At 35.3% G+C, this 19166-nt stretch overlaps 1 protein-coding gene across 8 annotated transcripts in view; it reads right to left on the bottom strand.

Annotated features, from left to right (window-relative positions):
• Positions 1-19166, bottom strand: part of DOCK7 (dedicator of cytokinesis 7) — a 219131-nt gene that overhangs the window by 74570 nt on the left and 125395 nt on the right. For 5 of the 8 annotated variants that reach the window (XM_038537305.1, XM_038537306.1, XM_038537307.1 and 2 more), the window contains exons 20-24: positions 14561-14792; positions 11108-11272; positions 9240-9409; positions 1498-1590; positions 202-291 (exon numbers count right to left, since the gene is read on the bottom strand). In XM_038537305.1, the coding sequence (XP_038393233.1) occupies positions 202-291; positions 1498-1590; positions 9240-9409; positions 11108-11272; positions 14561-14792 (750 nt within the window). The remainder of the gene's footprint in view (positions 1-201; positions 292-1497; positions 1591-9239; positions 9410-11107; positions 11273-14560; positions 14793-19166) is intronic. The other 3 variants (XM_038537309.1, XM_038537310.1, XM_038537311.1) reach the window with 1 other exon arrangement.

The following is a 19166-nucleotide window of genomic DNA, read 5'->3' as shown; positions in this document are numbered from 1 at the left end:
AAACATTTTAATAATATAAAAGAGCATACACTGGAGTGGTATGCCCAAAAAGGCATCAGACAAGCAGTGCTTGCTCAAATGTATTTTTAAACAAATAATTTAAATGTAATTACTGTAACATACTGGTTACGTAAAGAAATCTTACATCTATTTAATTGTTGGAATTTTCCCCCTATATGGATTGTCTTCATATGAATCTACCTTTTTAGTTGGTAAGCGTCCCGTTAATGTTTGTAAGAAACTTGACGTCTCTGTGTGCGAAGACATACGATTACAACTTCGATCCATAGCCTATGGAGTGGAGGTGAATGAATGACGAGATAACATTAAAGTCTGCTGTGGATGACTTTGCAGCTCAAGGGTTACACACAATTTTTAAAATAGTTTTCCTGTGGTTTCAACAACTGTTTTATTATTGCTCATCTAATTTTCACCATTTTAAGCTGCTTTAATGACAGTGCAATAGAAGTATCAAAATGGTTTCTATATATTTTTAGTAAAAAAAAAATGGGTATTTTAAGGATTATATAAATTCAGAGTGCTGCAAAGAATGAAACTTTTATCTGTGTGATCTATACACATGCGCACATCTAGTAAGAAAATGAAAAAAGTAAAAACATACTTCTCACTGGTCTCAGACCAAATAAAGAAATTAAGAATTTTATATTCAATAAAGAAAAATAAAAGGTTAGAATGGTTTCTTTCGTGTTTCACTACTATCAAAAACTACTATTCAGATTTGCCATATACTTCAAATATAAAACATTTACGATATTAAACACAGAATTAAATTCTTCAAGAATAAGAGCATTTCCCTCTAAAGCCAATACACAGATGAGAAGTATATTTTGAGGAATCATGCAGTATTAGCTATGAAGCAACTAGACTTAAGTAAGCAAAACCTACTTCATCTGTTATAAACAAATTTCATACTTTGCAACACAATACAAAGAAAAATGGATTTTTGCTTTTGGTATTAAATCTTACAGCATACACTGTTCACATTTAATTTCAGCTTAGTCCCAGGATTTCTAGTCAGTAATTATAAAAGAAAAAAAAAAGAAAGAAAAAAAAAAAAGACAAGACAGTAAATACTAAATGAAAAAAAGACAATAGCTACACTTTAAACCAAAAGCAGATGGTAAACTGTCAAGGTTTTGTCCAAACAAAATTTCTGAAAATTCCTACTGAAAACGTGCTACCCCCCTACAGTAGAAACTGTTACCAAAGCCATCAATCGCATAAGCAGCAGGCACTGAAATACTGATAGGGTAATATAGGAAGGGGGGAGGAGGAGACAGGAAGTAGGAAAGGAGAGTATTACTGGTGCAATTGGTGGTATTCATGCATAGTAGTTGGAAAATGTGCTAAGTAAACAAAAATACACACTTTTTAATGATTAAAAAGCAAGCCACTGAAATCACAGTATGTACTAAAAGTAATGTTCTAAAGGGAAACATCAGCAGCCAATAAAGAAACCTCTAATATAAACACCACCTGTGTTGACTCTGCACTTGGACTGGGGTTGGATCCCCATGGGGCAGCTTTTGGACCACCAGTGTTAACCCAGGAATTGGAGCGATCTAAACCCTAAGCATATAATAGAAAGCAGTTGGAAAGGAAAGAAATATTACATGTGGCATGCTATAAATTATTCTTAAAGAAATCTAGACTTTCCAAAGCAAACATGTCTTTAATTAGTACTGTTAAAGCAACCAACATTTTTAGGCACCTAGAAATATTAGTTCACCAAAATTACCTTATTATGTAATATAATTTGTTTTGAAATCACAAAGAACATTAACTATAGCATTTAAACTTATCTTTATATAAAGGGATCGCCTTGAAGTACCAACTGAAGTTCCCACAGCACCATCCCCCCAAATTCTCTTTGAAGATGGGATGAGTTAGCAACATAATTGCCTCTGAATCTAACTAGGTTTTAAAAGAAAAAAAAAATCAAAGAAAATCATTCCTTCTTGTCTAAAAGACTTTACTTTCATTTTTTCATCGGTTGAAACTTGTGTGCATTGATATTCCATACTTCTATTTGACCTTGCTTCCTCTTTCACTTTCTTTTAAGGGACCAACAGGAGAAATTTAGAAAATTAAAAGAATTTAGGGGGAAAATGACTAATATTTGCTCTTACCTAAAAATATTGGTGGATTTGGGGGTTGTGTTCAATTTTATTGTGCTTGTTGTAATTAAATGGGCTACTGTTTTATATAAATATTATCAAGAAAAGCATTATGATGGCGCTGTCTGTAGGAATTACATCTTCACCGTCACTGTCACTGAAGTTAATCTGATATGCTACTAATGTGTATGATCAGAAGTGAATTACATCTGTTCTTCTCTGAAAGATATTATCCCGGGTGAAGGGAACTGGAGCTTTAATTTCTTAGATCTGACTGATCATTAATTGGGAAATTTTATAACATTCAGATTCTGGGCCCCATCCCCAGAAATCCTGATTCAGCAACCTGGGCTGTGGCCTGGAAGTCTGCTAATAGAACTGGAGCCAGTTATAAGGGACTTTTAGAGGACTGTTGGAGTAAGACAACCCAAGATAAAGAGACCAAAAAAATAAGGGTGTCAGTATGCATCCACTCCAGAAAGCACCAAAAGATAGGTAAAGGAAAAACATGAGTAGTAACAATAATAATCAACTGGTTAGACACGTGTATCACCTGGGAAGGTCAACAACAATGAATATGCAGGGCCTTACCTCTGAACAAGTAAGAATCTTGGGAGTGAAGCCCATGTATCAGTACTATGGGAGGGAATGAGGATTAGGAAAAAGGAGGAAAAACAAACTGCTAACTCTTAAGAGCTTAGATTTGGGGAGAATATTTCCCTTTCTTTTCCTCCTATTTTTCCAAAAATACAGAGTGGTTGAAATGATACAATGATCATCCATTTCCATTTATTTTTAATACTGATTGTGTAAGCAAGTGTTGAAGTTCAAGACCAAGTTATACTGCTTACTAATTGTAAAACCTGAGGTAAGTAACCTAATTTTTTTCAGTTTCTTAGTATTAAATAGGAATAATGATAGTCTCCCTCAAAATCCAAAAAACAAATTTGAAAATGGAAGTAAATTACTAAATACAATGCTTCAAATATACTAAACACTCAAAAAACAGTTCTAACAAAAACTTCCTATGCATGTTCTTTTAAATGCTTCCTAGAAAAGCAAATGAGACAATATTTAATACCAGTAAAATTATGTCATCAGATTTATTTAAAATAAGATACCTACCTTTACAGAACCCCATTATTTCAAATAAAAGCAAATCAGCAGATAAGTTAAAACAAAGGTTTTCAGCAGTCCCCCCAATTATGTCTCCCCTGTATAAAGTTCTTTCTGCCAATTGCAGTTTTTACAACCACTACTCATGTTACAAAAATACATAAACATCTGAGTTTTGCAGCATTACAATTGTGCTCTTCCCAACATAAGTTTCCACAATACCAATAATTTTCCTGTACTCTTAAATTCATTTTTCAACTCTTTAATTTCCTTTAAAACTAAGCCACATGCTAATCAATAACGTAAGAATAAACAATAAATTTCTTCATGCCATCATATATTATGCCCACAATACTGAGACTGAGCAGCTACAATTGCATCAAGTCAAAGCTAACTATTTAAAGAAAACCTATGAGCAATTATTTTGTAAAGCAAATAACTGTCATAATTTAAGTGTTATAAAGCTAAGAATTGTATCATAACTTAGTTAAGCAAATTCATCACTGATATTTCCTAATGTCATAGCTATGTTTACTGATCTCCACCTAACAGAACAGATTAAACGAATGTGTACACATGTGCATGAAAGCGTTTTTGTTTTTGTCAAATCTCTGCAACATTATTTTGTCCCTAAAATATAGATAGGCTCCTTCCCTGAGCCAGGCTCATATTGTATTTGACTTTATATCAACACTCCTGTTAGAATTCAAAGATTTTGCTTTGTATCCACAAGTCCTCAGCATAGTGCCCAGCACATAATGAGCTCTCAGTGTTAAAAAATAAATTTAAAAATAGGGAATGATACATTATAAAGAAACTACATATCCACTTAAAACTGCACTGGCATTTGATTAAAAACAATAAAATTCAAACTTGTCATAATCACATATTTAATGTTAAAAGAATATTGCCAGGGCAAAGAGATCAGTTTTGGCAAAAATAATTATGAAAAAGATCTCACAAATCTGATTTTACAGCCAGTAGAGTAATAAAATCCTATTGATGTAAGTATTCTTGAATTTTAGGAGTTCTGCATTTTATATTAGAGAATAAGGTATAAAACCAAAACTTTCGGGATCACTGGGTGGCGCAGCGGTTTAGCGCCTGCCTTTGGCCCGGGGCACGATCCTGGAGACCCGGGATCGAATCCCACATCGGGCTCCCGGTGCATGGAGCCTGCTTCTCCCTCTGCCTATGTCTCTGCCTCTCTCTCTCTCTGTGTGACTATCATAAATAAATAAAAATTAAAAAAAAAAAACAAAACTTTCATAAGGCCAAATCTCTTAAGACTATTAAATATATAATTAATCTTAACAGCAAGAAGGCAAACAAAAACACAACTTTAATTTTTTTTAAAAACACAACTTTTAAAGTTTATTCTTGCAATTCTTACTACCATTCATTCACTGAGTATCTATGGAGCACCTTCAATATGCTGGCCATTATGGGTGCTCAGGATACATCACTCAACAATTATGTCTGCCCTCATGGAGCTCATACTGTGATACAGGTAAACAAACACTAAAAAATCAACATAGCCACTAATTTATATGTTACATTAAAAGGTAGTAAATGTTATGAGATAAAGAAACAAAATAAGGGGATCAGAAGTCCCCAGGATAAGGCAGAAGAGAAAGAAACACCAGTTACATGCATTTAAATAAGGTAGCCAGAGTAGACCTCACTGAGAAGGTGGTCCTCTGAATAAAGGCTTAAAGAAGGTGTAGGAGTTAGTTGTAGGATTATCTTGCTCAGAGGAATGAGCAACATGGGGCTTGAACTCACAACCCCAAAATCAAGAGTTGTACTCTCCTGACTAAATACAACAGGGGCCTCTGTAATGACATAATCTAACTTTTGCTTTCTTGTGACTTAAGCTTTTAAAGCAGTGTTCTTCTTGCTATGTTGTGAAGAGAGTGTGGGTTGGAAGCAGTGAAACCATCTTTTAAGTTCATTTCACTGATTGAGGAAGATGGTAGTTCAGACCAACTGGTAGTAGAAGTGGTAGCGAGCAGTGGTTCCATCTTTAACATCAATCCAAATCTGAACAAAAAGATGTAGGAAAGGCAGCAGAGTTTACAATTTCAGAGAGATATTTGTACCGGAAATATAATTTGAGAGTCATTAGCGTATAGTGGCATTTAAAATCAGGGGACTTGATAATATCAAGCAAGTGAGTATAGAGAGAAAAGAGAAAAGACAAGAGAAATAAGGAGAGAGGCCTGGGGCGCTTCCAGATTAAGAGATCAGGAAAAGAGGAATCCACAGAGACCGAAAAGGTATAACCAGTCAAGTAAAAGGAAAACCAAGAGAGTGCAGTGCCCTGGAGGGCAAGAGAATAGAATAAACCAAGGAGGAAAGGATTTAACTGTGTCCAAGTCTGCAGTAAGTTCAAGTAAGCTGAATGTTAAGAGTTTAACCACTGGATTTAGCAACATGGAGAGCATTGGTGACATTAACAAGGACAGGCTAGGTGGAAGATGGGAGCAGTATCTGACAGAAGTATGGTAAAGAGAATGGGAGTAAAAGAATTGGAGATAGCTAGTATAGGAAACTCTAAAGGAGTTCTACTACAAAAAGTAGCAGACACACAGTAAGGAAGCCAATAACTGAAATACTAGAGAGAATTTGGGATAAATAAAAATGGGATAAATAATGTGAATGGGATGTCTTAGTAGATAGGAAGCAACTGATGATGTAGCAGAGAGATAAAATAATTGCTAGAGTGAGGATCCTGAGTAGGTGAGACGGGACAAGAGTTTTTTTACAAACAGATTTACAAAAATGGATAGTTCATCTGTAAGCAGAGTATTGTATTAAGCAGTGGATAGTCATAGATAGTAGTAGGTAGGTAGATATGGTGGTAAAAGTCTATAAAATTATTCTTTTGATGGCTTCCATTTTCTCAATGAAGCAGGAGAAAAAGTGAGAAGGAAGACTGGTGTGCAGGTAAGGGAATAAGGCATGAAATCTTTTTCTGGGAGAATGGGAAAGTAAACGGAATAGAGAAATATAGTTTAATTGCCTGACAGCACTGAGGGTTCTCTCTAGGTTCAGGCTTTTCATTTCAAATGAGACCAGTCATCATGATAGTTCTCAAGGCATGTTTATCCAAACAGGTGCTAAAATGGCACGGACAGACAACCGGATTCAACTATGGCTTGAGCTTTGGCTAAGCAAGTGAATGAAATGAGAGGATAAGGCAATTGAGGTTTGATTACAATAGGGATAACTATAATGATAGTTATCATGTCAGTGGGGTGCTTGACAGGAGACATGATCCCTAGGATCACGACCTGAGCTGAAGGCAGATGCTCAACCAGTGAGCCACCCAGGTGCCCCTAAATATTTTTTCATTGATTGGTCATGGAATTTAAGCTAGCTAAACTCAAATAAAGAACATTAAGGGATTGAGACACAGTAAAAGGTCATCAGATCAAATGATGGGAGACTGCAGAAAAGTGTTGGAGCTGGGGTACTGGAGAGAAACACTGGAGCTAATAGAAAACAAGATTCATGATATTAAGATTATATAAGTTAAAGTTCTTAGTAATGACAATATCTAGAGTATGACCATGGCCTAGGCAGGAGAAAGACAAAAATCATTAAAAAAGAGTTTCTTGGGGTGCCTGGGTGGCTCAGTGAAGCATAGGACTCTTGGTTTGGGCTCAGGTCATGATCTCAGGGTCCTGGGATCAAGTCTCAGGTCAAGCTCCCCAATGAGTGAGGAGTCAGCTTCTCCCTCTCCCCCTCCCCCTATTTGTTCATTCTCTCTCTCTCTCTCTCTCTCTCTCACACACACACACACACACACACACACACTCACACACACGCACACGCACAAAAAAAATCTTTAAAAAAAAGTATCTTGAATTTCCAGGTAATGAACAGTAGCTATAAACTTCAGATTCCTTATCATTTTAACAATGAGATAAGATTATGACTAAATGACAGTCCCAAATAAAGTAACTATCAAAAAATTTTCTAAGAGGAAACATGAAACCTATTTAAATAAAACCTGATTAGGAAGAGGCTGTGTTGTCATAAGACAAATCCTCATCTTATAATGGCTGTCTCAGAAGCTTACATACATCATTAAACATACACTATATATCATCAGAAGTTAATGTCATTATTATGTCTCATTTTATGAACTACTTGAAAAACAGAAAATAATCACTCCAATATATGTAGACCTTTGTTCTAAATCTTGATGTTATAATCTGTCAAATACATCATATAAAGGAAAACTCTAGAATTATGCTAGAAGAGACATAATGCAAATCTTACAGAAATTAAGAAGCATTTTAAAAGTAGAACCTTGAGGACAATAGTGTCTTTTTCATTTCCATAGGCTCTTTGATAGGAAAATTTCTTATTATTTCAAAAATCAGACTCATTCTACAGAAGAACTATATTCATAGTATATAAATAATGCTAAGTACTACTACAATGAGGTACAACTGAGGATGAATACAAGGATAAAAAACCTAAGTTCTTTTCTCTAAAGATGGAAATATATAGGGGGAGAATACAGCAATTGCTATATTACTCAAGTTAATATCTGCACATCATTCTCTCGGAATTTACAAAAATTGGAAGTTGTTTAATTAGAGTAATATCTGTATAGTCCTGTAAGTTACTGAAATATATGTTTATTATTCAAAATATAAGGCTACAAAATATATTTTTGATCTGTGAGCAATTACTTTAAAAATTACTTAAGTTACTTTAAAGAGCAATGCTTAAGTTCATTAGAAGCTTCTAAATGTAGGGCACCTGGCTCAGTGGTTAAGCATCTGCCTTTGGCTCAGGTTGTGATCCCAGGGTTCTGGGATCAAGTTCCGCATCGGACTACCCATAGGGAGCCTGCTTCTCCCTCTGCCTGTGCCTCTGCCTCTCTCTCTCTCTCTCTGTGTCTCTCATGGATAGATAAAATCTTAAGAAAAAAGCTTTTGAATGTAAAATTTCTGTGACTATATGAGCAGATATGAGTAGTTCTGAGGCTTTTGACCAATGTTCAAGTATTTCACATAACAAACCCAGATTGTTTAAAAAAAATCCATAAATAGTTCAGGCTAAAGGTTAAACACAGATGCTAAAACATGTTTATTAATTTTTCCTCAGATCCTAGTTAATAGACTAAAAGTGCCAAAGAAAAGTTGGCTATGATTCTAACAACAATGGTATCTTCCTCCCTTCCAATAGCAAAAATTACATTTGAAATGGTTTGGTCAAAACACAACATAACATGATTTTTGGGCCTCAGTCTAAACTGTTCTTTCTCCCAGTTTGTTTAAAATTGGAGTTATTTTTATATCTTACCTATAAAAAGGTAATAATAACTCCTTAAATTTTTTGGAGGGGAGTTAATAAAGATGCTGTAAACAAAATATAGCTGGATCTTATACCAGCTGGCCTATCACTTGCTACTTGGAATAATCATTAACCATTATTAAGTAAATCATATTTTTCAAGTCCTGGTGCATCTTATAAAGAGTTTTCCAGTGAAAGGCAGCTCTATTAGCAATCAAAGCTAATCACTGGTCTTGATATGTTTCAGAGAAGGGATGGAGGTTCATATTTTAAATCAATGATGTTATGTCCTTTCTACACAGCAGTCAGATAGGTCTCTTTTAATTTTATAGGAAATTAATGTAGTCATTTTTTAAAGAATGGATTATCACACAGACAAAAACGAGTTATATGGAATGGTCATCCTGGACAAATTTCTGAATTTGGCAGATTTTCTTGAGCAAAATACACAAACCAGTTTGTAATAGCAAGCCTATTTAGTAGAAACATTAGACACTTTGTGTATACTAATAGAATAGAAAAGTACAATGTCTTCCCTGTTACTAACTCAAATATATTTTTAAATTAAGAATAAATTAAAATTGGACACTTCTCACTTATTCATCAACTGAAAATCAAATACATAAAAGAGTATCTTCAAAAAAAAAAAAAAGAGTATCTTCAGTTTACCTTACTGCCAATGATTGACCGTACTTCATCATCTGGTGACGTGGGAGTCCCAGATATATCTGGATTACTATTACTAAGGCTCCGAGAACGATTTAAATTAAGGCTTGCAGGTCTCACAGCAGATCTAGCCATTGTGGCATAATGCACTGATCCTCCCAAACCCCCAGGACCTATAATTGTATATAAAATAGCACATAATTAGACAAAGAAATTAGTCAGGAAAGCACCTGAAAATAATCTCTGCCACTTTACAAAATTCCCCCAAAATCATAAATTGCTTTTATTTTTTAATTTTTAAAAATTGCTTTTATTTATAAATGAAAAAATACTGTGAATAAAAAAACACACAAAACTTAATGATAGCTACACCAAAATAGTCTATTTTACAGTGGTTGACAGAACCACATGCAATGATAAAGTCAGTATCTTCTCAATGTTTCTGATTATATATTAAATATACACTAAAAAACAAGATAGAAAACACAAACACACCATGCACACATATTATTTTCACTTTAGATATGAGTGTATTGAAGACCCAAAATAATCCAGCTGATGGCTCTTCCTTTCTCCCACCCTTCCTACTCTGTCCTTGACACAGTCCCTACAAGGACAGCCAATTTACTGTCAACATCTCTTAAATGAGACTGTTTTGTTTGTATCATCAATGACAATTTGAACTATAACAAAGTAGCATCCTTATGATATACATACATATGTATACTCAAGCCCATGTTAGAAAGGCAAGAATTTCTCTGTCTAGCATCAACTATGTTCAACCATCATTCAACCATATTCTATGAACATAAAAATACCCAGCAACTATATCCTCAATTTATCTCCACTTTTCTTAAAGAAATCCTTCATATTTGCAAATGATACACACCTGTCAACTAATTAATTCACACAATCTTTCAGCTCAGCATTTAAACAAGATGTTTTGCAAAAACTACGGAATACTATATTGAATGAAAGAGTAAAATAATGGAGCATTGAACACATCTAGTCCACAATATACCTTCAGAGCCTCAAATACTATAATTTTAAAAATCGACATAGTAAATCACAACCCAGAATATGAGTCAATTACTGCTCTTTTTGCAATTAAGAAATAAAATGAGCTAAAACTTAAGTCGGATTACTATTATGTCTAGTTTTCATAATGAATGTCATATGTATTTATCACCATTATTAATGTTAATGTTGCCAATAGCTGGAAAAGGGCACTTACCATTATCATTAGTAATGAATGATGACTCATACAAATACATGAGCAGGTTGAAAGGTACGCATAACCGAATCATTAACTAACAAAGAGTTATTCAAACTAAGACATCTCCCCCTACTTCACGCCCACTACCATATCGTCACCAGTTTCATACAAAAAAGCAAGTAATCATTTTGGGCCCTGCTGTTCACAAAGGGTATATAATTTTATTGGCCATGAAGAGATCAGTACTTTTCTGGAGAATAATCTTTTATATTAATTAGGTTTCACAAAGTTACCAGTTATTTCTTCTTTAATGTCCAGCATTCCAAATGACAAAAATTCTACTTATCTTACCAAAACAAAGAATGATAAAATGTTTCCACAGACACAGAACTGATTTTCAAGGTTCCTTTCCAAGAATTAATTGAACCAAGCTCTAATTAAAATTAAAGGAAGCTGTATAAATAATGATGCCTGAAGATGTAACTTAATTATCCTTGTAACTCTAGCACCTAGCATAGTCCATGCCATTCAGCAGGCACTCAATAAATACTTGCTATTGAATGAACATATCCCACTAGAACTACAAGATTATTTTAATCTTGCTGCAAACATACAATCTATGCAAGGGAGTTTCAAAATAAAAGGAATATAGTACCTGGTGATGGTGAATTAGGGTAAGTATTTGGTAGGCGAAAAACGTAATAGATATATGATGAGAGAAGGCTATTCCTGCCATGCTGGTCATGATTTCCTTCCAAGTTTTTGTGGAGCCGATTTATAATTGATGCCATGGCTTCAAATGATGCTTGACCTAGATTAACTTTTAAGAAGGAGGAACACATTTTTGCATTAATTTTTTTAAACTGCAAATTCCAAAAAGATCAGCGTTTTATCATCTCTATATGTGTTAAGTATAGGGATTATGCAAAGTATATAAAGATGATATTTGGTGTTGATTTTAATGATATATTAGCTGAATCAAAATTACTTTTCTAAACAAAATTTTAAAACATTTATTTTACTAATTTAACATGAAAAGTATATAGGTTTGTTCAATCAAAAAACAAAACCTCAACTGACAGGTACCCATTATTTTGTAAAACAATACAAAGCACAAAAGAAAAAGAAACCTGTCTTGTGTATCACCTTTGAAAAGTCACTTCTTGTTTTAAAGATGACTGAAAACTTAACATACAATGAGCAAGTGTTACTCGTTTAAAAAATATTAACAATGAAAGTGGATTATTAAAAATATCAACTTAAAAAACTAAAAAAAGATGATCGTGAAGGAGCAACGTGACTGACATGAGTGAATTGGGAAAAGGATTAGGTGGCTAGAAAAACAAGCTGAGGTAAGACAGTACAGCATTTTTAAATGCCAGGCTAAGCAATACCTACCCAGTCATTCAAGATAGTATGTAACGAGCATTTTTCAAAAGTTGAGAAATTCTGGTAGCACACTAAATAAATGGGTAAAATAAACAGCCATTGTGGGCTTTGATAAAGCCTCAGAGTCTATGATTTATTTAATCAAGACAGGAAATTATGAACAGAAATGAGATCAATTAAATTTTCCTAAAAGTGGAAGGATCCAATAAAGTGGTCAGGTAGGAAGGGACACTTGAGTGGCTCAGTTGGTTAAGAATCTGCCTTCAGCTCAGGTCATGATCTTGGGGTCCTGTAATGGAGCCCCATGTGGGGCTCCCAGCTCATGGCGGGGGGGTCTGCTTCTCCCTCTTTCCCTGTCCCACCCACCACAATCCTCCACCTCTACTCAAGCTCTCTTTCTCTCTCCAATAAATAAAACACTTAAAAAAATTGGACATGTGGGAAGATTAATCTATATATACTGAACTAGAAAAGAAACTAGAGATGCAGAGGCCTGAGTGGGCTATAGCAATTTTATCTGTGTTCCTGCTTAATTCCTTTTCCTCACAGTAGCTATTCAAACCATCAGAATCCTTCTTAAAACTCAAGTCCAGGGTAGCCCGGGTGGCTCAGCAGTTTAGCGCTGCCTTCAGCTCAGTGCCTGATCCTGGAGACCCAGGATCAAGTCCCACGTCAGGCTCCCTGCATGGAGCCTGCTTCTCCCTCTGCCTGTGTCTCTGCCTCTCTCTCTCTCTCTCTGTCTGTCTCTCTGTCTCTCATGAATAAATAAACGAAATCTTAAAAAAGAAAAAAAAAAAAAAAAAGCTCAGGTCCACATTATTCCCTCCTCAGGAAATTCTACTTTTTATCTCACAGTAGGAATTTATAAAGTATTAAAGTCCTCAACATTTTACTATAAATTTCTCCAAATCTGAAACCATTTTTATTTCCCTGCCAAAGGAAGCAGTGCTCCTCTAGCATGTAACAATAATCACATCACTCTTGTCCTATAGGCTTGCTTCATTAAACCTTTTAGCATCTCTGTATCTTATATTTTTCTCCCCCCTCCACTAGTTTCTCAAAGCACATAAACATGCTCAAATGACTCCATTCTTATGCATTAATCAACCCAGTTTCCTATTTTAACCAAATTTAAGAATAGGGTATACATTTTGTGTTCCTTTCACCATGTGCTATGCACTACTTAATTCTACTTTCACTGTTTGACTAAAACTCTTCTTGTTAATTTCACCAGTTAATTTCACCTCTTTAGTAGGTAAGAAGACTAGGACTCTGGAGTCAGTTGTTTGGGTCTGAATCCTTAGGCAAATTTTCAAGCACAGTGTTCATCACTCTACTTCAGTGGTAATAATACCTACGCATAGAGTTGTGAGCATTTCATACATTAATGTAAATAAAGCACACAGCAATATTATCGACCTATTTACTATGCAAATGTTTGTTACTATTGCATTATTATTTTATTTACATCATCTACAAAATTGGTGTTTTCCTTAAAACCTTCTCCTATGACTCCTGTGACAAGCTCCTCAACATTTCTTCTTAACCCACCTCTCCTCTCCAACTCACTGTCATCTCATGTTTCAGCAGGACCTCATAGTTTGTTGTAAGAAGTTCTATAAGATTACCAATTTGTTTCTCTGCCTCCAGATTTTCCCCACTTTCAACCCATCTCCATGTAGCACACTCATCTTTATAAAAACCAAATTGGGTCACATTACTTCCATAATTAAGACCAGACCCTTCAAAAAAAAAAAAAAAAAAAAAGGCCAGACCCTTCAAAAGCTATGGATTCCTTATAGAATTATAGTCCCAATTCCCCTAAAGTATCATAGAAGATTCCATTTCCTCTCCCTCACCACCAATGATAATCTCTAAACAACAACACTCTAATTTGTGACTTACAATTCCTCGAAAGTTTCCCAGTTCATATATCTGTCTATATACCATGCGCATACTATTTCATCCCCTTGGACTAGTTATTTACCTCTCTGACTCCTACTCATCTTTAAATGTTTGACCCAAGGATCACTTCTACTGACAAGTCTCCCCTAAAATAAAATTCTAAGGAGCTCAACACTCCTCTTCTTTGTACAACCATTTAACACAAAAATTTTATGATGTGTTTTTCTTATAAGCTCAACTACTTTGCAGGATTCAGGTGGAAGCTATTAGCAAAAGCAGAGGAACCTATCTTGGGAAGAGAGCTGGAAACAGGAGTACCTCTAACTGCAGAGCAATACAGAAGAAAATGAGACTATAGAGATTTTTGGGTTAATGAAGAAAAGAACAGCTATTTTAAATAGAGGATGGCCAATGAGTAAAAATGTAGGCTAGGTAAATCACACATCATATAAAAAGCAAAATGATTTACCTATTTGCCTGTTTTCCAAACTAGTCTGTGAGATCCTTAAAATCAAGAACTAAGCCTTGGACAGAGCCTATCAGTGTCTGGCATACAGTAAGTGCTTAATCAATATTTGGTGAGTGGATAAATGAATTGGTTTCCATAATGTGAGTTGAAGTCTCTATGGCACAATTTATCAAAACAAAAGAAAGTTATTTTCTGGCATCAGAAACAATTAAATAACTCCCCATCCTCTCCTCCCCAAAATCAAACACAGTCCTTATCAAATAGTACTTCATGATTCTATTTCTGCAAAAGCTAGAAATGCCAAATTACAAATTTCATAATTCTCCAAACATAAGTAAAAATTACCTATTTGGCCAGCAATGACAGGAGGTCTAACAACTAAAAGTATCAGTTTATCAAGCAGAAGATGAAGAAATCGGACCACTGGTTCCAACTGAGATGAATTCAGCGCTGAAATACTGCTCTTCAATTCATTTTCTAAGTTATTTTCCATGATTCGCATGTCTCCAATTCGGACTGGGAACATGTGTTCATCCAGAGCATTGACCAGAGCAAAAAACTTGTCAAGATACGGATCCTAAAACAAAGAATGAACAAAAGCACTAACCAATTATAACTGTGAATTCCCCAAACTTTGGACCATATAAATATAAAATATTGTAATTTTTATAAAACATAAATATTAAATTAAATATAAATATATTTAAAATTATATAACAAAAATTACAATGTTTTATGTAATATAAATAGCTCATATGAATTAATACAAAAAATACACAAGTATATACAAATATTGTTTCCAATTAAACACCAGCTCTATTCTCATTTATTAAAGTGGCCATTTTGAACACTATTGACTACTCAACACTCTACTAATACAGATTAAGGATTTTTTTTTTTTCCTCAGTGTGAGTATTACTATTTTAGAACTCAATGATTGTGCAGGTCTGTTAGAACAGGGCCTGTGCCCATTATTAATTTATTACCTCTTAGCTCCATTCAAACCCACCATCTTTGCCACAGTTTATAATACTGGAGCTGACTCTTCAAATTGCATTTCTTCTTTGTCAGCTGGTATGTGGTTAGGCTCTGACCACAGAAGGTACAGGAAACAGCTTTCCTTCTTCCTATTTGTTTTCCTGATGGCAGCTAGCAGATGTGAATGCTAAAGTTCAGAGGTGAGGGACATGGCACCAGTGTTCACAACAGCAATGGTGCCTCTTGTTCCATAGCAGGTGCCCTCCACACTACAGCATGGCAGGCACTGTGTACCTGTAGCAGTGGTATCCTCTCCTTGGAGGTCTGATTCTTAGCCTTCAGGAACCTCCTCTATGGTTCTAAGTTCCTTCCTTATCACTTTCTGCAACTGCTATCTCTATTATAATCACAGAATTTTCTTTTACCCCATTTAGTAGTGAATCACCTTTAACCCAGTTAATTATTTAAATATAAATTGTCTCCATCTGAATTACTGGGATGTTCCATCTCCTGGCTAAATCCTGACTCCTATTATTTAACCTCCTTGTACACTAACAGAACCAGTCTTATTTAAAGCAATCACATGCCCAGTCCCAGGGTACATGCTTATTCCCCCAATTTGCTTCATGCCTAGTGATGAGATGTGTATAGTGATGATCATGTGTATAGCACCAACAAATGATTTGTGAACAGGAGTCTGATGGAACTCTGGAAGACTTCTGCTCAGTTAATAGTGAAAATAAACTGTAAGACAATAATGCCAAACAGTTTCATTCACATTTATAGCTCTAATGTTGTTCTAACTTGATATGCAGGTTTTAAATGAATAAAAAAGTGATGACTTCTAACTATATACCAGTAAATTTCAAAGAGCTACAACCAAAGTAGAAAACATCATACAGGGGATCCCTAAGTGGCTCCGTGGTTTAGCGCCTGCCTTTGGCCCAGGGTGCGATCCTGGAGTCCCAGGATCGAGTCCCACATCGGGCTCCCGGCATGGAGCCTGCTTCTCCCTCTGCCTGTGTCTCTGCCTCTCTCTCTCTCTCTATCACGAATAAATAAATAAAATCTTTTTAAAAAAAAAAAAGAAAACATCATAAAAAACATTACTGTGTTCAGTTGATCCTTTTAAAAAGATAATACATGATGAAATTGTTTTCATAGTGGCAAAAATTTTTTAATGTTGAATATTACTCATCAGGACTGTGAATGCCAGAGTGCTACAAAGTAGATACTTCCACTTCATCTTCTCCTACATTCAATAGATTCTAAATCACCTATATTTTTGCCCCAATCCTTCTTTGTCACATAAAGACAGCACATGTATCTGAAAACAAAATTAGGAGTAAAAGATAAATATACTACCAACTCTAAAAAGAAAACTAATAATGACTGTAAGAATTAAAAAACATGAAAAATAATGTATTTTTATACTTAAGATAGGATAATATGAAGGGAAAGAATACATTTCAACAGTATACTGTAACATCCATCTCAACATTATCAAAAGAATAAAGAATATAGGAAACATAGAACATATCCAGGACCAGAAAAGGAAAAATTCCACTGGAGCCATTCTTTTACTGGAATCTACCTACATAATGCTAAATAAAACCTATCTACTACCTTTTTTTGTTGTTTTAAAATATAACATAGAGGTGCTCTGCCTTCTTATTTTTCCCTACTTCACTGCAGAAAAGAGTTAACACAGCAAGTTTAAGACTGCTATCATTTGGAAGTCCAGCTTACACAATTGGTCCTTGGATGGCATCTGGGAACTTGGATTTCAAGAGTTCCAACTGATAAGGGATGACTCACTACACCTAAATTGTTTGTGCTAACAATATGGTTTATGCTGAAAATAAGCTTTCCTTCTGGGGATCAAGAATTTTGGCATGTGATAGGCGAGGGTGCTTATGTTACACCTTATAGTAAAAACCCTGGGAACTAAGTCTCTAATGAATGAACATCCCCTGACAGACATTTCACACATGTTGCTTCCACTCACCCTATGTGACTCCACTAGGAGAGGATGTTGGAAGCTTGTGCTTTTCCTGTGGACTTGACCTCTTTTCTTTTAGCTGATTTTATATCTTTTACTAAAATAAATCATTGCTGTGAACATGGCTATATGTTGGGTCCTAGGAGTGCTGGTGAAAAAAATCACTGAACTTGAGGGTGGCCTTTGAAGTTCCTGTGAATACTGCCCCTTCCCTTTTCAAGTTGGATTCCATTTTACTTGCCTCTTCTCACTCTACATTTCCTCCCTGGATAATCACTCACCAGTGTAGTTTCAGCTTTCACATTTATTCTGCCACCTTCAATGTTAAAGATGGTATTACAATTGCCTTGGGATATTTTTATCTGAAGTACATAGGCATTTCAGACTCAACAGACTTAAAACTAAACTCACTATAGCTTCAGAATTATCTCCACTATCTCCATAATCTCTCGTAGCATCCAACCAAATTTACTTTTCTCCTGTTTGCTATTTAGGTTAGAAATTGCCATTTACCTAGACTCTAAACTCAACGGCATTCAAGGTCCTTCATGATCTGTTACCAGCCTGGTCTTCTTTCCTCATCTATCACGATTTCCCCCATGCACTATGAATTACATTCACACAAGATTACTTGCCTGTCGTCTTTAGACTACTAACCCTTTGCACTTGCTTTTTATCATCTGAGTTGCCCACCCTCTCTCTGTATGGTAAATGCCAACTTATCAATCAATATCTGGGAATCTCAGTTCCCAGAACAGACAACTCTATACTCTTGAAAGGATTTCATTCATATATCTAACACAGTACTAATTTTACTGTGCTACAATTATTTTTACATTTTCCCCTATTACACTGTAAGGTCTTTGAAGGAAAGTTTCTTTCCTTGACAGGTAACAACAACCCTGACTACATGGAGCTTACAACCTAATGAAGAACTAATAAATAAATGCATATGTACATACATACACACACAAAGTGAGAGAAAGCAAAAGTGCAAGAGAGTGCGGGGAAGAGCTAGAAGTAGTAGCAAGAGCAGGGTAAGACCATACAGACGAATAGGGCTGCTATGCTTAAGAGTCTCCAGGAAAGGGGAGTCTGGGTGGCTCAGTGGGTTAACTGTTTGCCTTCGGCTCAGGTAATGATCCTGGGATTGAGCCCCACATGGGGCTTCCTGATCAGCAGGAGTCTGCTTCCCCCTCTCTCTTTGTGTGCACACTCTCTTCCTCTCAAATAAAAAAAAAAAAAAAAAAAAAAAAAAAAAGTCTCCAGGAAAGACCTGAGGTAAGTAAAAGTCTTACTGAAAATAAGTATCTAACAGGAGGAAAGTATTCCAGCTAGAGAAAGAGTAAATATACAGGCTTTGAGGAGAGTCTGGCATGTTCCAGATAAACACTGAAGAATTTGGAGCAAATAATTCCTTCAAACTCTTACCATTTGAAATATCTGAGTCTATGAGGAATAAAATGGTTTGAATGATAGTTTTCAACTCTAATTCTGCAATGTAGCAGAAACTTACCAAAAAAAAAAAAAAAAGTCATTGAATTGCTCAAAATGAAGTCAATGACATTTTGAGGAGCAACAAGTTTGCTTGTGTGAATATTTAAAGACTTTTATGGATTCCTTTAAAAAATAACTTCTAGGGATCCCTGGGTGGCGCACCGGTTTGGCGCCTGCCTTTGGCCCAGGGCGCGATCCTGGAGACCTGGGATCGAAGCCCACGTCGGGCTCCTGGTGCATGCAGCCTGCTTCTCCCTCTGCCTATGTGTTTCTGCCTCTGTGTGTGTGTGTGTGTGACTATCATAAATAAATTAAAATTAAAAAAAAAAAACTTCTAAATATTCTATAAACTTCTATATATTCTGATATATAATTCCCTAAGTTATAGTAGATAACAAAACTGATTTAGCTACTAAACAATATGTTCATTCATTCAAGTGATAATCTATTATAAAAATTATTTTAAAAACTCAC

The sequence above is a fragment of the Canis lupus genome, chromosome 5, assembly GCF_011100685.1.
Source record: "Canis lupus familiaris isolate Mischka breed German Shepherd chromosome 5, alternate assembly UU_Cfam_GSD_1.0, whole genome shotgun sequence".
Classification (NCBI taxonomy): Eukaryota; Metazoa; Chordata; class Mammalia; order Carnivora; family Canidae; genus Canis; species Canis lupus.
The sequence above is the reverse complement of the archived record's forward strand: the minus strand, read 5'-3'. Positions and strand labels throughout refer to the sequence as shown.